This window comes from Adiantum capillus-veneris, chromosome 29 (genome assembly GCF_014529385.1).
Source record: "Adiantum capillus-veneris isolate H3 chromosome 29, ASM1452938v2, whole genome shotgun sequence".
Lineage (NCBI taxonomy): Eukaryota > Viridiplantae > Streptophyta > Polypodiopsida > Polypodiales > Pteridaceae > Adiantum > Adiantum capillus-veneris.
The window spans coordinates 27,586,877-27,609,022 of NC_140959.1; the positions used below are offsets into that span (position 1 = coordinate 27,586,877).

The following is a 22,146-nucleotide window of genomic DNA, read 5'->3' on the forward strand; positions in this document are numbered from 1 at the left end:
ATGTGCCATCTCTAAATTATGTCATGCTCACAGATTGCGGAGAACCATCTTGTTACAAGGAAGCATTACAAGTGGTTGACTCGAAAAAATGGCAGTTGGCCATGCAGTCAGAGATGACAGCTCTGCATAAAAACCAGACATGGAAGTTGGTTAAATTACCACAGGGCAAAAAGGCTCTACCTTGTAAATGGGTTTACAGGTATAAGATCACCGCTCATGATAGTCAGCCAAAGTACAAAGCAAGGCTTGTTGCCAAGGGCTTTAAGCAAGAACAAGGCATTGACTTTGATGAAGTCTTCTCTCCAGTGGTCAAGATGACTACATTGAGATGCTTTCTTGCATTGGTTGCTATATTGGATTTGGTGTTGCACCAAATGGATGTCAAGACAGCGTTCTTGCATGGTGATTTAGATGTGGAAATTTACATGCAGCAGCCAGAAGGGTTTGTTGAGAAAGGCATGGAACATTTGGTATGCCAGTTGTTAAAGAGTCTTTATGGCTTAAAACAATCACCGAGGGCATGGTACCATAAGTTCCACCAGTTTATGCTTTCTCAAGGCTACAAACGTAGTGAGTTCGATCACTGTCTATATACAAAGAAGGCTAAGGATGGCAGTTGGCTGATCCTTATTTTGTATGTGGATGACATGTTGATTGCCGGCAAACACTTGGAAGAAATTTCAGCTTTGAAGTCAAAGATGGCAAAATCGTTTGACATGAAAGACATGGGTGAGGCAAGTCATATACTTGGTATGCGCATTGAGAGAGACAGATCAAAGAAGTTGATTTGGTTATCTCAAACAGAGTATATTGACAAGGTTTTGCAACGTTTCAATATGGAGAAGGGAAAGGCATTGAGTGTTCCATTGCCACCATATGTGAAACTTAGCAAACAAGATTGTCCTGTGTCTGAGGAAGAAAAGGCTGAAATGGATAAGATTCCATATGCGTCTGCAGTGGGTAGTTTGATGTATGCAATGATTGCTACACGTCCGGACATTGCATTTGCAGTGGGAGTGGTTAGCAGATATATGTCAAATCCCGGCAAGAAACATTGGGAGGCAGTGAAAGGTATCATGAGATACTTAAAACATACAAAGAGTATGCGCATATGCTATGGTAGTCAGGATTTGAGTGTCAGAGGATACACTGACTCAGATTATGCAGGAGACTTGGATAAGAGGAGATCTACATCAGGCTATGTCTTTACATTGGCTGGAGGTGCCATATCATGGCGATCTCGATTACAAGATTGTGTTACGCAGTCTACTACAGAAGCTGAGTATGTTGCAGCAAATGAGGCATGCAAAGAAGCTATTTGGCTTGGTAGATTGGTTGCAGACTTGGGAATCAATGCAGATATGCCAGAGTTATATTGTGATAGTCAAAGTGCTATACAATTGGCAAAGAATCCAGTGTTCCATTCGAAGACTAAGCATATTGATGTGAAGTATCACTTCATTAGGGAAGTACTTGAAGACAAGCAGATACAACTGCTGAAGATCCACACCAAGGACAATCCTGCTGATCTACTCACAAAGGGACTTCCAGGAGAGGGCTTTGTGCATTGTCGTGAGTTATTGGGCATTGGATAGATGGCAGCCATGTAAATCTTTGTACATTTATGTTCATAGATTTACAGTTACTTAAAGTGCCACATTGGACTTTAAGTGGGAGGTTGTTGGGATTAAAGCCCAAGTGGCCTCTTATGCGGATATGGCCGCCCGCCCGCCTAACTCACTTACCTCTAACTCTTTGTATATACTAACATATTCTTTGTGAATACTAAGGATTTGGGAGATAACCCTTCTAACAGATCTCTGCGTACTGTACTGTGTAAGCTCACTGTGTGTGTGTGAGAGAGAGAGAGTCGACCCACGCTCCGCTCCGCGACTTCACTTTGGATTCTTCTTACAGTTGTCAGTATCTGCATCCCAATCAATATCTGTTTCTGTCTCTGTGTCAGTGTCCTCTCTAGCCTGTCTACTGGAAGTGTGGTGACTGCATTTACTAACTTTGGTACCCTCATCCCCCTGTCTGGACCGAGAACTTTTGGCCTTTTGTGCTTCCCTTTCTGCCCGTGTGCGTCGAGAGTGACTGGAATGCTGTGAGTCCTCTGTCTCATCAGCCTGACTATGCTCCTCATGAGCTTCAGTGTCAGTCCCGACTCCTCAGGAATAGGATCAACACGGATGGTTGATTTCCAGCCACGACTGGTTTTGGGTGCCATTGTTGTAGTTGAGAACTTCTAACTGGGAGAAGAGTGTTCTAGTCAACGAGCTTCAGCTCTAGCCACCGTGATCGCCAAAATGGAATTGGAGCTGATCTCTTGAGATAGCTAATTCCAGTGTTAGAAGCTTTCAGCTGCTAGTGATGTATTAGTTCACACAGTAGACTGGACAAAGGAACAGAAACTGAACTGGAATGTATCTACTAGAATAAGAACCAGACTAAGTACTGAGAATGATATTCACATTCAGATTCAAATTCAAATTCAAATTCAGAGTAACTGAGTACAGAGTAGGTATAATTGGAATATACTGCACTGTTGTAACTGGAATTACAGGTGAAGGATTACAATGAGGATGATGTGGCTTATGAACAAAAGAATGAACAGAGTACAGCCGACAACAACTGCCAATGATTGCCAATTCGAGTACAAGTGCCAACAAATGCCAACCCGATTACAATGTAATGGGCCCTATTTATATGCCTTGGGTTTACTATGGTAATTACCGTAGTAATTACTGATCAATTCACTGCCTGTCTCATAGGAGCCGGTTCCCACCTAGTGAAACTGTCTCAGCCGTCTACAGAAACGCACACAGCTTGGAGAAGACAAAGGAAGCTCAAGGCACACAATAGAGAGTGTGTTTCTTAGTATGCAATGGAAAGATAGATAGCCCTAGAGTGATGTGCGCATATACAATGCTCGGGGGGAAAAACCTCCTAAAGAGGGAAAAAATGCCCCGGCGGTCCTAGTGTGTTCACACACATCACTACCACATGTATATGGTAACACTTTTGAATAGCTACAATATAGCTTTGTATAATAATTTGATTCACTCATAGATTTACAATAGATATTAGATAATTTTTAGATAGCTATTAGACCATTGGTTCACACATCTCTATTTTCTAGTTGTAATTATTATATAAAAGACTTTTGGACATCTATTAAAAATTAGTTGATAGCTATTTGACATCTATCATAAGATAATAGCTAGAAGTACCTTCCCAATAGGTATTATAAACCTATTTATATACAATTTTGTTCTTTCATAGCTATCAAATAAGTCATTAGTAGACAACTATTGGGTTGGTATTAACCATCAGAAACTATTATTATGTAGCTATCAAATTACTATTTTCATGCTACCTGATAGCTATTGAATAACTTTAGATAGCTATTAGACCATTGGTTCACACATCTCTATTTTCTAGTTGTAATTATTATATAAAAAACTTTTGGATATCTATTATATAAAAATTAGTTAATAGTTATTTGACATCTATCATAAGATAATAGCTAGAAGTACCTTCCCAATAGGTATTATAAACTTATTTATAGACAATTTTGTTCTTTCATAGCTATCAAATAAGCCATTAGTAGACAACTATTGGGTTGGTATTAACCATCAAAAACTATTATTATGTAGACAATTATAAACTTATTTATAGACAATTTTGTTCTTTCATAGCTATCAAATAAGCCATTAGTAGACAACTATTGGGTTGGTATTAACCATCAAAAACTATTATTATGTAGCTATTAAATAGCTATTTTCCTTCAAAGTCTATCAGAAATAGAGTACATGTAGCCATCTACTTATTGCTATGAATCATTAACTCTGTTATTCTTGTGTTGAATGTTGCCAAATAATGGCATCTCTAAGACACTAACAAGAATGTCTAATAGTGGTGGTAGATTGACACATATCTAAAGAAAGGATGATTCCTATTGTGTGATCTTATAAATATCCGAGAGAAACTTTTGAAATTACATCTCCCATGGCATGTTGATGTATGGAGGTTGCGTACAGATTCCAAGACCTTGGGTGAGATCATGTACAATCTCTTAGCACCTTGCATAGGTGTCATTGGAATTTTAATACATCTAACAAGACGGGAATACATAAAGACCGACTTTTTCCCAACATCTTCTAGCATCAATCGTCAACTTGCTTATGCTAAAATCCCTTCAAAATGTAGGACTTGTTAAAGTTATAGCATCTCAAGTTAATGGCCCAATATTTATTTTGGCTTTAGGAATTATTTTACTTATTTGTCAAGGGTAGGGCAGTTTGCTAAGGGGGGTACTAAAGGCCCCCAAGCTAGTATATAGGCAACATCTAGCCCCAATTGTATTATCATCTATTTCATTGCCCACCAATTAGTTGGTTTAGTTCTCTCTCTCTCTCTCTCTCTCTCTCTCTCTCTCTCTCTCTCTCTCTCTCTCTCTCTCTCTCTCCAGCTCTCTCCAGTGATCAATTGAATCTATGTACATGCAGAAGTCTGGGAGGTATTGGGCACTTGGAAAGAGCATTGGAGAACGATACAATAACTGCCATACCTTGTTGTAGACGACATGTCACAATTGTCTCGACTGTTTCCATGATTCAATGCCGATGTGGATATATTTGCTTGTCTTTGTAATGACTACCTTCTATCTCTTGTAGCCAATCAAAATTTGTGGTTTTCTAAAAAAATAACTTCTCTTTCTTCATTAACAAAAAGGGGAGGCATCACTAAGGCCTCACCCCTTTGGGGCAAGCCAAACACTTGCCCACATACTTGAAGAACACGTGCAAGGTGCTTGGCCTTATCGTAATGACTACCTTCTATCTCTTGTATCCAATCAAAATTTGTGGTTTTCTAAAAAGCTAACTCCTCTTTTTCAATTAGCAAAAAGGGGAGGCATCACTAAGGCCTCACCCCTTTGGGGCAGGCCAAACACTTACCCACACTTGAAGAACATGTGCAAGGTGCTCGGTCTTATCGTGTAGTGCAAATGGGGTTTGCTTGAACACTTTTGAAGTTTTGGGGGACCCACTACGAAGACGAAAAACATGATGTATACATGTAAACTATCCTGGTGTGGGAGTATTTACTTCGTTAGCGTAGAAGCCAAAATCACATTCCTGGCCTCTCAGTAACCCACGTGGCACACTTTCTATCGGGCTGCTCTATGCACTAGGGCTTACCCAATTCTAAAAAACAAATTCACATAAGATTCTCTCTCTCTCTCTCTCTCTCTCTCTCTCTCTCTCTCGCCAAAATCGCATTCCTGGCCTCTCAGTAACCCACGTGGCACACTTTCTATCGGGCGGCTCTATGCACTAGGGTTTACCCAATTCTAAAAAACAAATTCGCATAAGATTCTCTCTCTCTCTCTCTCTCTCTCTCTCTCTCTCTCTCACGAGAACACAGGTTGTGTGTGTGTGTGTGTCGTGTGTCGACCTAGTGCAACAACAATAGCGAGCAAGGCTTTGTAGACTGCTGCAAGGGTAATCAGGGGTTGAAGGGGCGAAGGCATTGAAACCAGAAAAAAATGAAGAGGAAGGGCAACGAAGCACGGGGCAAAGGCAAGGAAGAAACCGGAGACAAAGGCGACGACGAAGATGAAGTAATAGTCAAAAGCGGGGATGGACAGAAGTCCAGCTTCCTTTTTATTTAAATAGCCGAATCCCATCTAACTTCAACGACGTCCATCAGTGGCATGGTTACGGGAGCACCTAATGGGTTAAATCTTTTGGAGGCTCGGGATCAAATCCCTTCAAGCCTTTTAAAGGTACACGCAAGGTCTTTAGGAGCAAACGACGGGATTTCAAGGAATCTGGTGCAGTAATGAAACTACACGCGAGCCAGTAGTAGCGAGTAGGGGGTACAAAAATTCATAATTATATTGTTAGTCAGAGACTGTTGTAAAAAGATATCGTGCTTGGCACTGACTTGGATGTATGCCAAATGTGGTAGTGCTTGAGGAGCTTCCAATCCAAAATGGCATCTGATTCCTGGATGTGCAACAAGAGCAAGGCCAAACAGCTCTAGCAGATTTGAAGCGAGGGCCTCTCTTAAAATGCAATCACCTACACGTGCATCTTGAAGGCATGCGGCTACAAAAATTCACAATTATATTCTTAGGTAGAGGCTATTGAAAATGGATGTCGTGCTTGGCAATGTCTTGGTCGATATGTATGCCAAATGTGGTGCGCTTGAAAAAACACAAAAAGTGCTTGAGAAGCTTCCCTCTTGGAATGCACTGATTGTGGGATGTGTGCAACAAGAGCAGGGCCAGAAAGCTCTAGGTTGTTTTCAATGTATGCAAGCAAGTGTATCTCTCCAAATTCAATCACCTGTACTTTCGTCTTGAAGGCTATGCTTACATCTTGAAGGCATGTGGCTCTACGCAAGTGCTCAAGGAGCTTCCTATCTTGAGGGTGGACCATTGGAATGCATTGATTGAAAGATATGACCCACAGAGGCAAGGCCAAAAAGCTCTAATCTGTTTTCAGCAAATGCGAACCGACGGCCTTTCTCCATCGCCTACGCATGCATCTTGAAGGCATGTGGATCTACGCAAGATGCTGAGTTTTTCAAACGACAGAATTGATTATGTCGTTGAATATAGATTGTATGCTTCTAAGCATTGCTACACCATCTTGCTTTGGTTCTATTATTAGCTTGCAAATCTCCACCCACCTTGGAATTGGGCGGAAAATCACACAAAAAGGTCAATTTTTTCACATGAATTTTTGCTTTGTCGATTTGCTGGCTCTAGACCGACATGCAGCTTCACGGCTAAAATTCCCTTGCAGTTCCTTGCCAGCCCCTTCCCAATTGATGGACGTGGCAAAGGGTCATTTCTGCTCCTTGACCCTAACAATAGCTTGGATCACCCAGGGCCCCTTAATGAGCTTTAGAGTCAGCTTCAGAGCTACATAGATGTGTGCCCCCACTCAGTTGGAGAATCCACGATGAGATTGCAAGATAAACCAATAGGGGCAGATAAGCATTATGTCGGCAAACTCATTCACAAAGCTTTAGCCAACATCATCATGTTCGTTACAACAATTGACACTTTCTCTCTCTCTCTCTCTCTCTCTCTCTCTCTCTCTCTCTCTCTCTCTCTACTTTCTTCTCTAGGGATATTACTCTTGTTGAATCTTCAAATGACACAACCACACTTACACAAATGACAAGAACGCACAAAATAAACCAAGATTGAATCGGAGAATTAATACAATTTAAAAGTTAAGGATATATTTAGACATATCAAAATTGAGATCGTTGGTTGTAAACACAGGACCATGCCACCTTAAGGTAATAGGATTTGTGGTCTCTCTCTCTCTCCAAAAACTTTTCTCTTCTAGGTTCTTGTTTTCTCTCACCTAGGACTCAATTCAATTCACTATAAATGCGGCTAATGTAGCACTCTAGTTAGTGATTTGGTTTCATCATCAACCCAAAGCTTAACTTGGCTCCGTGGAGTTAAGATAGCCACGTGGGTGCATCTATCATATATATATATATATATATATATATATATATATAGACGGCGTTGCCTTATAACTTCGTATACCTCTCATCGCAGAGAGAGAGAGACAGAGACCTAATTGTCAACATGAAAGCTGCCGCCAACAGACGCAGCCAACTGCAGTGACGAAATAAGCTATGGAGTTTAATATTTATTCCCGACGACGATGCAGCAAGGGGCGTTTGGTCTAGTGGTATGATTCTCGCTTTGGGTGCGAGAGGCCGCGAGTTCGATTCTCGCAACGCCCCTGCCTTGTCCGGATAGTGTAGTTGGTTATCACGCTAGTCTCACACACTAGAGGTCTCCGGTTCGAGTCCGGGTTCGGACAAAAGATTTTTTGGGATGTTCTTCTCTCTTTTTAGCCCTCTCAAGCCTTGAAGAAAATACAATGTTGTTCTTTCCTATTGTTTCGTTCCTCTCTAAAACCTACACATGAAAAAGTTTAGAGGTAAATTGTCTATAATTGCAGCTTTTTACACTACATGTCTCTAAATTTAGTAGGTTTTTCAGTGGGATTACACTAGACCTAGGTTGCTTTTCAAGCATTAGCACTACTACAGACCATTAGGAAGAAAATACAATGTTGTTTTTTCCTATTTTTTCGTTCCTCTCTAAAACCTAGAGGTAAATTGTCTATAATTGCAGCTTTTTACACTAAATGTCTCTAAATTTAGTAGGTTTTTTGGTGGGATTACACTAGACCTAGGTTGCTTTTCAAGCATTGGCACTACTAGAGACCATTAGGAACGATTTACCCACACATCTTCAATGCGAAGTTTCATTACGTTTTTTTCAAGCATTGGTACCCACTACGGTCTACGGACCATTAGGAATGTCACAGTCACATTAGCGTAAATGTACTGGTCTACGTGCACCTAACAAAAAATTATTTTGAGGGGGGATTTTGCTATTCAATGCAAATCTAGCATTTAAGATATGTTTCGATTTGTCTTTCGAAAGGGGCATTTTTAAAGACTACTATTGATTTTTTAGAATTTTGTGCAAGTTGCTATTGCAAAGCTTTGAAATTTGATACTAAAGAGGCACTTTTGTTCCAAAAGAAGGTCAATCCTTTCTTCAAGGGATTGGCCAAAATTGGCAAAAATTGCCAATTTTTACACTAAAATGTGTGAACTAACAAGTTTTCTTCAAGATATGTGCTTGAAACCTGCCCAAGATTTCGGAAAAAGTACACTAGTGGCCATTTTGTTTCTTGTTGTCAACTTCCCTTGCCATGAAAAGGATTCACAAGCCCAAAGGATCCATCAAAGCATTGCCTAACAATTGCCTCCTACAAAAGAATCCTAGCTATATGTACCCTCTCACAAAACATAATTGTTGCAATTAAAGAGATGAATAATGTGATGAGCATTGTTCAATGTTACATCCCCGAATTGGGATGCAAGCGAACATGCATTGTGGAGGTGTGCATCCAACGAGGCATGTCCAATCAATCCCATATAGCTCTCGAGATGGCTCCCATCGTATTAGTCGGTAGAAATGAGCCAAAGCTATGTTTGTGGGCTTATGAATACTAAGGCCTATGTACCAAGGACTATCCTTCAAACTATGGTTGATGACAACGTTATCAACCACCACTAATGTAAACATTGTTTTGTAGATTAGACTCTTTCAAACTAAGAGACACTGAAAAGGTGAAAGATGCTTCATTGCAATAGCTTGATTCTGTCAATATAACACATACATCCCATGCCATCGTTGTTAATTTCATCGCATTCACAGAATTCCTATTGATGACATAGTTAAATAAACATATCCTTGTCGCGAGCAATGTTTTCTGAAGTAATTATTTGGGTTCAAGAATGCTTTCTATGAGAGTTATGATTCAAACATACATTAAAATCCTTCTTCTCTTAGAAAGTATATTGGTGACATTACCTGACCATTGATATCATAGGTGTTCTTAACTAAGTGTTGCTTCCTTTTAGGGAGGTATTTGAGTCTCTTGAATGATCGAAGGTTTCATAGCTTCTCCTCGACAAGGCATATTCTTTCTGGCCAATTCCCTAGTCATGATTCTTCTCACCGATTTGCTAGTTTGTAATAAAACTGTCATACAAATTGTCTCTCTAAACTGAAGAGAAAAATGGACCCAAATTAGATTTAAATGACTAGTACGGCCAGCCACCTTCGGCAGCCTCTCTCTCCTTCTCTCCTTTATCGCATGCAAAAGAGCTTTTTTTCGTTTAGGATTTTAGCCTTCAAGTCACAATCTGCCACGTGTAAAGGACTCCCCCTTCCGCCATAATATGTTAGTTGCTTTTCTCGTTTAGGACTTTAGCCTTCAAGACGCAGATTGCGACGTGTAAAGGGCTCCCCCTTCCGCCATATTATGTTAGAAATAAGTGTATTCTTCATTTATTAAAGATGAAAGATAGCAAAGGGCTTACCTGACAAATGGCATGTTTCCATTTCTGATTTAGCAAAATTAAAAAGTATTTTATATCCCTCTATCCAAAAATCAAATTTGGTCACAACCTCCCTAACACGGGCGTATACAAGGAGATATAAGTTCACTATTGGAATCTATGTAGAGATCTAGTTACACAGATAGGCATAATTCCAACACTCAAAATACACAAATGGGCATGCCACATATACATGACAAAATGTTAATTACCAATACTCACAGTTGGATTAAGCTCTACCAAGTACACACCACAGGAGAACCATAGATAACATTATAAAAGAGATGAACCAGAATGACAATGAGAACAAAACTCCATGTTTCACAGATAATCGCTTCTTACCTTTAACACTCCAATTTCCAATCTGAATAGCCAGGCACCATCGTATGTACATTCACATTCATGTATGTGCGCACTACTAGCAGATTACCCAGGATTAGCATGCTTAAAGCCTACATCCTATGCCCATGGGCAATATCACATCTACATGACAAACTATCATGTTAACATTAATCACACTCAGATTTGGCTCTTAACTTTACAAAGGATGAAAAGAATGTCAATGAGAATACAATTCTGACCATAGAATGAAATGAATCACAATCTTTAGAAAATTTTAACATGCTTTCTAAATTCCAGAAAATGGAATCACAATAATTAGACAACATTAACATGCTTTAACTTCCACAACATTTTCTGACCTTAACATGATCAGTCTCCAATATGAACAAAACTACTTAAATCGCTTTTTTTGCTGTAAAGAGTTATCATACGTATGCATTCATGTATGTAAGCAGTTGTCACGGCCTGCAAGGAAACCCTTTTAGTTTTATTTTTCATCCCTTCGGGTTACATCATCAGGTCACTGACTTGCAATTCTGCACAATTCTTAAGCTCAAAAGACTTCTGTGCATAATTTCATTATCTCCCACCAAATAAAATGAAAATACCTCAAAAACACCGGTCATTTGTTCATTGTATCATATCAGGAAAGATTCAACGTTCTGCACGTACGCCTTGCTTTCTTATTCCTCTATCATTCTAATTTGCACACATGATTTTCACCACCATATAATTCCTCTATGCAGTTCCTTTACTCATACCTAAGGGAAAATGTACCTGCTGTTCATTTTTTCACAATTGTTGACAAGAGCAATCACAGCTCATCAGTAGAATTTCACTCAATACAATCAGCAGACTGCTCAAGGGTCAAGAAAGTCCCAAAAACGAAACAGTATAATCTACAACTCCAAGAGATCAATTACATGAAGCACATTGATCAAAGGACAATGCATAGCTACATTTACAAGCCTTGCAAGGTCTGAATAATGGTGTTATGCCATGGGTCAGCTAGATGAGTAAACAGGTTGTCAACAGGGCTCTTTCCTGTAATGTTGTGCTGGATCACAAAGCCGAGGAAGGCCAGCATAGCAAGCCGGCCTGCAAGTAATGAACAACGATAATCAGATAGGATAAAACACGTTCATAGATACACATGTTCCTCAGTACGAATGAAGGCACGCATGTAGTTCTGTTACATACACCACCAAGTATATTACATATACCCAGACAAAACACACATGCACATACGTACATTAGTGCACCAAACATACGCATGCACATACAAACACCATGCAAGCACCAATATACTTACACACAATATGCGTACAAGTACCATTACACATCCACATACATACATGGCACAAGCAACTGCAGGCGCTCTTACAAGATGTCACCTACCATTTGCAATCTCCTTCTCCTTGTATTCCAGAGAAGTAGGGAAATTGAAGGGGTTGAAGATGCCTCCAGGGTATCCAACCTCGCCAGGGGGCAGAGTAAGCTTAGGGTTGAACGGATCGGCATTCACACTGCCAGGGTACTTGATGTCTTGCCATCTTCTCACCTCCACATAGTGGAACAAGATGAATTCGATCACAAAGAGAGTGGAGGCGGGGGCGAAGTACTCGACCTTGCCCGCATCATACCATGCAGGAACATTGATGATACCAATCTTTGTCAAGAGGTCGGGGATCAACATGCCAGCTACTCCAAGCATTGCCCATCTTCCATTTTGAAGCTCTGCTTGCACATACCATTTAAGGTTGGCAGGATCCTCAGCCAAGCCAAGGGGGTCGAAGCCATTGTCACCAGCAAGGCTGGTCAACGGAGGACAGATCGCAAGTCAGTAAAGCTTTGAAGGCATGTAAAGCTTGTTTTCTACCAAAGTATGAGTGTAAGGTCTGCTTACGGGCATGCCTCAACAAACACAGAAAAACTTCATTATTTAATCTTCACATTAATGCAGAGTCTGCATACACAGACACGCGCTCACTCCCGCACTGGTCGGGAGACCTCAATAGCCTCGGCTATTCCACTTGCATTACATGTGCATCGTAAGCCTACATCGCCTTGTGTGTGTGTGTGTGTGTGTGTGTGTGACATGCGTGTGTCTGTGCGCGCGCGCGCGCGAGAGAGAGAGAGAGAGAGAGAGAGAGAGAGAGAGAGAGAGAGAGGCCTACTTTCCGTCTAGGTAAGCAGGGGATGCCAGACCGGGAAGCCATTCGCCTTTCTTTGCCTCGACCTTGAAGGCACGGACAGGGGAAGGGGCAATAGCAGAGGCCACCCGAGAAAGACGAGAGGCGCTCCCCAAGAAAGACGACTTCCATAGAGACGAAGAAGGGCAGGAAACGCCCAATGTCGCCTGCATGGCAGCCATTTCTGCAAACAAACACGAGCTTCTCCCTCTCGGGCCCCCTCTCCTTCTCTCTGCTTCCTTCAAAGTGCTCGACTGCTCGCGACTGGCCCGTTCAAACTCACCTGCTGATCCACATTGGCTAAGGAGATATCACAGGAATTTTTTGTGAATTCTCTCCTTCATCCCTCTCGTCCAATCCCCTCCTTCCACCCCTATCCACATTTCCCTTCTTCAATATTGACCTCAAAGTCCCATATTTTCTAAGTAGTGGCCGCTAAAATCACAAACATTGTTTAGTGTTGGTGATCCCAATTTCGAATGTGTGTGTGTGTGTGTGTGTGCGTGTGTGCATGTGTGCGTGCGTGAGAGAGAGAGAGAGAGAGAGAGAGAGAGAGAGAGAGAGAGAGATTGAGGCTAATTTTTACGGCTCCAGAGAGAGAATGATTGAGGCTAGTTTTTACGGCTTTGGTGCCCTTCAAACGCATGCACATGCAGAGAAAAATTAGCCACCAAAGTAATTATCAATTATTACTGATGTTGCAAAAAAATCCCATTCGCTACGCCAAATACGTGAAAGTAGGACTTTGAATAAAACAAGAGCAGTTATTGTTGTTTATAAGCAAAGTATGAATAAAATAATTTCCACGATGTGTCCCAAGAGCCCCTAGTGTTCTTCTCCTTACTGGGTGTACCATGGTCCTCGTCCGCGAAGAGAGGGCTATTTTGGATTCATTTGGTATTGCATAGAATCTTAAATGATCCATAGTCATGCCGAGCTAGGTTGGTATAGAGTTTTTGATGTCCAATTTTCTCACCTTGCATATTCTTACATGCTGCGTGTTGCAATTGAGCCTTTGGAAACTTGAGCAAAACCCAGTCATCATCATTGAATGTAAGAGCACGGCGATGCTCATCTGCAGCTAGCTTTATTTATGCTGAGAGTAACTTTTGTCATTTTTAGCCTTTTGAAATGCACTCTACAAATCATGCGCATACTCATCAACAACCAAGATCTCCTTATGTGTTCTCAAGATAAGAGGAACCTTAGATTTTTCTCCAATAATCTCGACGAATGGAGACTCACGGTTGGTAGGTATTTGTTGCGATTGAAAGCATAAAAAATTAGCCATAGGATGAGGCTTGATAGTCTTCTTGACATATATAAAATATGTTTGTTTGCTCAACCTGTCTACTATTGTCCAAATACTATTGTTGCCATGTAGAGACTTGGGTAGACCAAATCTCCTATGGTGCCTCAGGTAGTGGCAGTGGCAACAATAAACCTAGTTTCTTACATCTATCATATTTCACTTTTTGGCACATCATACACTGTGTAAAATATCCATAATTTCCTTTTTCAATAATGGCCAATACAAATATGTCTCTCTTGCATTGCTTTCTCATGTAGAGCTTTAGTGACACATAGTATATTCTCATAGTAAAGAACTCCATCTCAAATGTATCTTCTTGCTATGCAGTTTACCCTCGTCTTGGGATACGTTCTGTATTGCGATTAGCAACTCAGCACCTGGGACTGGTCTAGATTACAATGATGTCCTTGGGAGTGTGTTTACCGAGGAGATTCGCAGGAAATCTCTCGAAGGCAAGAAGGATGGTGATGCGTATGTTGCTAGTGATAGACAGAGGGGTCGCACTCAAAGTCGTGCCAAAAGCAAGGAACAAAGGGGCTCATGCAGTAAGTCTCGGGGTTCTATGCGTAATGTTGAGTGCTATCACTGCCATAAAAAAGGGCATGTGAAGAAGGATTGCAGGAAATGGCAGCAAAGCAAGAAGGATAAACAATCCAGTGACACTTCTAAGTTTGATGATTCAAACAAGGGCACAACAAAGTTAGAAGATATCGATGTGCTAGAGTCTTCAAATGCTCTTATTGTAGAGACTCTTTGAGCGGTTATTATGCCACTTACCTCTGACGTATTGGTCTTCACAGCAGATCTACCTGTCGAGGCTCTTGTTATAGAAGATGCATAGTATGGACATAATTGGATAATAGATTCTGGTGCGAGTTTCCATGATGTGACACCACATAGAGAGTGGTTCTCTACTTATTCTCACTCTTGTGGCAAAGTGAGACTTGGTGATGCTTATGAACTAGACATTTTGGGTGTCGGAAACGTCAAATTGCATCTAAGGAATGGCACACACTTTACTTTATGTAATGTTAGACATGTGCCCAAGTTGATTAAGAGCTTGTTTTCTGTTGGTCAGCTTGATGATTTGGGCTACAACACCATATTTGGCAATGGTTCGTGGATAGTACGCAAAGGTAATCTTGTTGTACTCAGAGGTCAGAAGCATGGTACCTTGTATTCCATGCATGTGTCAGATGTTGGTCATGATTACATATCTATAGCCAAGAGCTACCATTTACTGAGTTGTGGCATTGCCAGCTAGGTCATATTAGCCAAAAAGGAATGAGAACTCTGATTCGTTTTGGCTACTTACCTGTCTTGTCTTATGTTGAATTTCCTATTTGTGAACATTGTATCTATGTCAAACAGATTAGGTTCATCCACTTACCATTGGGTCAAAAGCGAGCTGAACCTCTAGATTTAGTACATAGTGATGTTTGTGGTCCTATGTCAACCAAATCTCTAGGGGGGGCAGCTATTTTGTGACATTCATAGATGACTCTACTCGAAAGGTGTGGGCATATCCTTTGAAACATAAGGATCAGTTCTTCCTGTGTTCCATAAATTTTTGGCACGCGTTGAGAATCAGTCTCAGCAAGAAACTCAAGAGGTTGCGGACTGACAATGGTGGAGAGTATGGCTCCAAGGAGTTTGACAATTTATGTGCTAAAAAGGGGGATTAAAAGGCAGTTTACTACACCATACACACCAGCTCAGAATGGAGTTGTTGAGAGCATGAATCGTACGATTCAAGAAAGAGTCACAGCCATGCTTTCTATGGCAAATCTCACACAAGGCTTTTGGGCAGAAGCTGTCTTGATAGCAGTGCACATAATAAATCGTTCATCTAGTACGCCATTGAATTATGAGATTTCAAAAGAGTTATGGTCTAAATGTAAGCCCCACTATGACCATCTATGTGTTTTTGGTTGTGAAGCTTATGCACACGTACCTAAACAACTTCGACATAAGTTAGAGCCAAAGTGTTAGACAAGAGGAACTAGAACCTAGGATTCCACCTCCCAACCACCCACTATATAGCATGGCTCCTAGCCCTTTGCCCTAGTTGGACTCCCTTTCCACACTGCCTAACCCGGCCTTGCTCTTGTCTAGTCCGGCCTTGCCGTTGTCCTGACATTACTCCCCCTTAAAGAAGAGTTTTCGTCCTTGAAAACAAAAGTGGGGAACTTCTTCTTAAGAGCACTAATGTTTTCCCAAGTGGCACCTTCCTCAGGTCGATCTTTCCACTTGATTAAAGCTTGTTGAAGTACATGATGACGCGTACGTAAATCATGATAGTCAAGAATGCGTTCAGGTTCATGCGATAAGGTAGGAGGTTCAACGAAATCAACCAAAATCTGCTAGTCAATGACATTGTCGTCCCCATGTAACCACTTACATAAACAACTTACATGAAACACCGGATGAATACGAGAATGTGCAAGTAGTAATAATTTGTAGGCATGATCACCTACTCGCTTGAGTATTTTAAAAGGCCCACAATATCGTAGAGATAATTTAGGTGTTGGCCCAGTTTTCAGACTTTCTGAATGTTCTGGCACACGACTTCCTCCCCTTCCTCAAAGGTAACTTGCCGACGTTTCTCATCAGCGTACTTCTTATATTGATCCTACTCTTGTCGGACATTCTGACAAGCAAGTTTCAACATATCCATGTGGTCTTGGAGAAAATCCTTAACCTGTTGGAGCTTTCGGTTGCCAACCCCACCGTAACAGGTGACCTAGGTTGAAACCCATACATGAGCATGAAAGGACTAAATCCAGTTGTGACATGCTTAGCACTATTGTAGGCAAACTTGAGAATAGGTAAATATTCTTCCCAATCTGATTGTTTCTTGCTAACGTATGCTCTTAGCATATCCTCTAGCACTTGGTTAACTCATTCAATCTGACCATCTGTTTCTCGATGATCGGTTGTACTGAGATTTAGTTGTGTACCCAATCGTTTGAACACAACCCTCCAAAAATGATTGTTAAACTTAGGATCACAATCATTGACAATGTTACTTGGCAAACCATACAGCTTGTATAGATTGTCCACAAATAACTTGGCTAGTTATGGAGTCTTAACCGTTGATTTGGTTGGAATAAACTTACATAATTTAGTCAACCGGTCTACGACCACACATACCGAGTCATAACCTCGTACAGTGGTTGGTAAACCCACAATAAAGTCCATAGAGATACTTTCCCATTTTCCATTGGGAATCTCCAAAAGATGTAAGAGTCCTCTTGCTTTTAGGCGCTCTACTTTGTTAACTTGACATTTTCGGCAATGCAACACATAAGCTTGAACAAAGCCATGTAAACCTGGCCGGTAAAACTGTCGTCGTACGAGAGCATAAGTCTTTCTATAATACCCGAGTGCCTTGCACTTGGACTATTATGACATTCATAAAGAATTTGGCGTCGAATGTCTGTGTCCGTCAGTACACAAACTCTCCCCTTATGGAGTAGGTACCCTGTTACCATATACATGTGGTAGTGATGTGTGTGAACACACTAGGACCGCTGGGGCATTTTTTCCCTCTTTAGGAGGTTTTTCCCCCCGTGCATTGTATATACGCCCATCACTCTAGGGCTATCTATCTTTCCATTGCACACTAAGTAACACACTCTCTATTGTGTGCCTTGAGCTTCCTTCGTCTTCTCCAAGCTGTGTGTGTTTCTCTGCAACCCTAATTCCAACAATTGGTATCATAGCAGGTCACGTCCTCCCGAGCTTAGTCGCCAGCTGCTCCAGCACACGCCTGCTCACTTTCTCCGATTTCAGTGAGCTTTGGCGAGCGTTCGCAGGTCGACAAAATTTTTGGGATAGCTCTAAGAGCTTTGTTTGCTCAGAATTTTGATTTGGGCTCATTTTGGCCTCCGTTTCCACTATAGGCAGTACTGCACAGGCTATTTCGTCATTTTGTGCAAAATTTTTGTCAGTGCCATTTTCTGCATAACAGGTGCCTTATAGTCTTCTACGGTTTGTGCTATATAGCACAGGTTGTTCCCGCTTCGTTTCTCCTATTTTCGAGCAGTTTTCACATGAGGTGCAACATTTACCATGGCTGACAACAACAACACAGATGTGTTCAAGATGTTTGCTGCTGAGGACAAGTTGGATGGGGACAACTACCCTATGTGGGCTTATATGATGCAACATGTTCTTGTGTCAAAGGGTGTTTGGAACATTGTGCAGGGCATTGATGTACGTCCTGGTTCTGAGGATGTAGGCGATGTTGAGGATGTTGCAGGTCCTGCTGCAAGGATTGCAGCTATCAGAGTTGTTTTGCCTACGGCAGAACAAGCTCGTTGGGATGTTAAGGATGCGCAGGCTCATGCATTGATTGCGTTGTCTGTGAAGCTCACCATTGTTCCTCACATCCGTTCAGCAAAATCTGCAAAACAGGCTTGGGATATTTTAGCAGGTCTTTATGCAAGCCGCAATGAGGCTAAAATTTCTTTGCTGTGTAAAGAGCTGGAGTCAAAGATTATGCATGAGGAAGATGATATGGACACTTTCCTTGCTAGTGTCAAGGATATCAATGAGCAGCTTATTTCTGCAGGTGAAGTCATTTCAGACAGTTCCCTTGTGCAGACTGTTCTTGATGCCTTACCAGATTCCTACCAGACTTTCGCTAGTACTTGGAGACTTATGACCCAAGGAAATCCTGAAGTTGTCAAGTTTGATGCATTATGCACATTGCTGTTGCAAGAGTCACTTTCTAGAAAAAATAGGACTAGGCAGCGTGCAGTTGAACATACTTTTATTGCTTCTCAAAGAAAGGGTGGTAACAGTAATGCAGCCACTTCTTATGGTTCTGCTGCGAGTGGCAAAAAATCTGTTCCTAATGCTTCTGCTGGCAGTACTTCGTCTGGCAATTCTGGTGATAAGGGAAAAAAGAAGATGCGTTGCCATTATTGTAAAGCCAATGATCACTTGATCAAGTCGTGTCCTAAGTTGAAGGCCAAAGAGGCTAAGAAGAAAGAGGGTGGTTCCACTGCAAATGTTGGTTCCACTACAAATGCAGCCATTGTTGAGTCTTCTGTGAAAGGAGACTGTAATGCTGATGTTGATGCAGAATGGGCTTTTAGCGCAGAGTGCACTTACAATCCTGATGTCCATGATGCATGCTTGTCAGTTGCTGCAGATTCACATGTGTGGTATTTTGACAGTGGTGCTACAAAGCACATTACCTCACATCGTGAATTGTTTACCTCTCTCGAGTCTGTCCCTCATGGGAATTCAGTCACTTGTGCCAACAACGCCTCTTATCCAGTTCAGGGAGTTGGAAAGATTGTGGTCACTGCTGCTAATGGGAGTTCCTTCACACTTGTTGATGCACTTTATGTACCTAGGATCAAGAAGAATCTCTTGTCTGTATCCGCACTTGCTAGACTTGGACTTGTAGTCAAATTTGTGGATGACAGATTTACAATTCATGATCTCAGTTTTGGTGATGAAATTGTTGCATCTGGCCTTTTGTGCCGTGGGCTATATAATCTCACTTTGTATGACAAGTGTGGACAAAATTTTTCAAATGCTGTTGCAGATTCAAGGGCTATTTCAGATGCAAAACTTTGGCATGCACGTTTTGGTCATCTGAATTTTGCCAGTTTGCTGCGTTTGCAGAAATCTGATATGGTTGCTTCTTTGCCACCTCTTGAAGCACCTGTCAAACATGTTTGTGAAGGCTGTATTTTGGATAAGATGCAGCATTCTAAGTTTCCAAAGGATGGTTCAGTTCGGGCCACATGCAGGTTGCAGCTTGTGCATAGTGATGTTTGTGGGCCCATGCAAACTCCGTCCTTGGGCAAATACCTGTACTTCGTGACTTTCATTGATGATTACTCCAGGCATGCATGGGTATTTCCACTTAAAGAGAAGTCCGAAGTTTTTATGTGCTTGAAACAATTTCTGGCTATGGATGAAAATGTCTCGAAATGTACTATGGGCACCCTCCGTTCCGATCGAGGGGGGGAGTATATGTCTCATGAATTTAATGCATTTCTGGCTAGTCGTGGGATAAAACACCAATGTACAGTGCCTTACACACCTCAGCAAAATGGTGTTGCTGAGAGGAAAAACAGGTCACTGACGGAAATGGCACGATGTATGGTCAAAAGTCAAGCTTTACCGCATTCTTTTTGGCTTGAGGCCATCATGTGTGCCACTTATGTACTTAACAGGTGTCCTACGAAAGCTTTGCAGTCTATTACTCCATATGAAGCATGGCATGATAGAAAGCCTTCTATTGAGCACATGCGTGTTTTTGGTTGTTTGGCATATGCTTTGGTGCCACAAGTGCAACGCAGAAAATTGGATGATAAGGCTGTCAAATGTATTTTTGTTGGTTATAGTGCTGAAAGCAAAAGTTACAAGTTGCATCATCCGCAAACAAAACGTATTCTAGTTTCACGGGATGTAGTGTTTGTGGAAGATTCTATTCAGCCCTTGCTGTCATGTACCAGAGACAATAATGTAAGCTCACAGGACATTTATGACACTTTGTTGCCTCTTTTCAGTGGTGGAAATACGAATGTAAGTTCCAATGAGGCAAATGTACAACCTATGGGGGTTTCTGAAAATGTTTTAGATCAGCCTATTACTGATACAGATGTACATGATGTACTTGATGAGGAAAGGGCTGAAAATGAGCAGGCTAGAGGTATGCCAAAATGGCTGGTGCACACTTTGCGTGACAGTAAATTGGATGCACCTTTGTCTAGTCATACTCGTTCAGGCTCTCGCCAAGCATCTTATGCATCAGATTGTTATGCTTTGGCTGTGTCTAGCTTACATGATGTTGAGGAGCCTCTGACTTTTGATGAAGCACAAAATTCAGAAAATTGGATGGCTGCCATGCAATCAAAATATGATGCACTTATAGAAAATGACACATGGACTTTATGTGATTTGCCTCCTGGCAAAAAGGCCATTGGTACAAAGTGGGTTTACAAGTTGAAACGCAAGCCAGATGGTGAGATCGATCGCCATAAGGCTCGACTTGTTGCAAAGGGTTATGCACAGCAAAAAGGCATAGATTATGAAGAGACTTTTGCTCCCACTTGTCGTATGACTACATTGAGTTTTCTATGTGCATTGGCAGCTCATTTTGGTCGGGATGTACATCAATCAGACATTGTTACTGCTTTCTTGAATGGTGACATATTTGAGGAAGTTTATGTAACGTAGCCTCGCGGTTTTGTCATAAAAGGACAAGAGGACAAAGTGTGCAAATGTAACAAGGCTTTGTATGGGTTGAAGCAATCTTCTCGTGCTTGGTATGAGAAAGCTGACACTCATTTGGTCAAACAAGGCTTTCGTAACAGTCCAACAGAAAGCACATTGTATGTAAAGTGTGAGGGTGATGTACTTCTCATTGTGGTTCTTTATGTTGATGATTTGCTGATCACTGGACCAAATGAGAGACATATTGCTGAATTTAAGGCTGATTTGAATGCTACTTTCAAGATGAAAGATTTGGGGCTATTGCATCATTATTTGGGTATACAGTTTAAGCAGTGTGATGGTGGTATTGCCTTGTGTCAGAAAAGTTACATAGAGAGATTGCTATGTAAGTTTGGACTTGAAGATTGCAAACCTATTGCCACTCCTATGGAAACAGGTTTGAAGTTGAGTCTACATGATGCTAGTGATCCTGCTGATGTCACTCTTTACCAAACTGCGGTTGGCTGCCTCATTTATGTATGCAACACGAGGCCGGATATTCAGTTTGCAGTCTCACAGGTCAGCAGATTTATGCATAGCCCAGGGTCTAAGCATTGGCAGGCTGTCAAGAGGATTTTCCGCTACCTTAGTGGCACTTTACATCTTGGCTTGTTTTATCCCAAGGGGGGATCATTGCCGCCAGACTTACATGCTTTTTCGGACTCAGATTGGGCTGGTTGTTTTGACACGCGAGTGTCCATGAGTGGTTTTTGTTTCATGCTTGGCAGTTCATGTATATCATGGTTGAGCAAGAAGCAACCTACTGTGGCCACTTCGAGTTGTGAGGCTGAGTACATGGCAGTCTTCACAGCTACGGTTGAGTGTGTATGGCTCAGACGCCTTATGGTGGCTGATTTGGGTGTTGGACAGGACATTGCCTATCTACACTGACAGTCAGAGCGCATTGGCAGTTGCGAGGAACCCAGTTTTTCATGCTCGCACAAAGCACATTGAGGTGCATTACCACTATGTCAGGGAGAGGCTCTCAGCAGGAGAGATCAGCTTGGATTATGTGCCAACACAGGACAACCTTGCAGATCTTTTCACAAAGGCATTGTCTCGTGAGAAGCTTGAAGCTTTCCGCAAAGCTTT

The 22,146-nt window shown here is 41.6% G+C and overlaps 1 protein-coding gene and 2 non-coding genes across 3 annotated transcripts; 2 read left to right on the plus strand and 1 right to left on the minus strand.

The window, feature by feature from the left end:
• The first annotated feature begins 7,713 nt into the window (after nt 1-7,713).
• Nucleotides 7,714-7,785, plus strand: TRNAP-UGG (transfer RNA proline (anticodon UGG)). Its single transcript has one exon. It is a non-coding gene; the product is annotated as a tRNA-Pro (tRNA).
• Nucleotides 7,786-7,791: 6 nt separating this feature from the next.
• TRNAV-CAC (transfer RNA valine (anticodon CAC)) lies at nt 7,792-7,865 on the plus strand. The gene has a single exon. It is a non-coding gene; the product is annotated as a tRNA-Val (tRNA).
• Nucleotides 7,866-11,184: 3,319 nt separating this feature from the next.
• LOC147418946 (chlorophyll a-b binding protein P4, chloroplastic-like) lies at nt 11,185-12,808 on the minus strand. The gene is made up of 3 exons (XM_086505420.1): nt 12,486-12,808; nt 11,707-12,122; nt 11,185-11,406 (listed from the first exon to the last, which is right to left on the minus strand). The coding sequence occupies exons 1-3, from the start codon at nt 12,680-12,682 to the stop codon at nt 11,270-11,272; spliced, it is 750 nt and encodes a 249-aa protein (XP_086361546.1). The 5' UTR covers nt 12,683-12,808; the 3' UTR covers nt 11,185-11,269.
• Between the last annotated feature and the right edge of the window lie 9,338 nt (nt 12,809-22,146).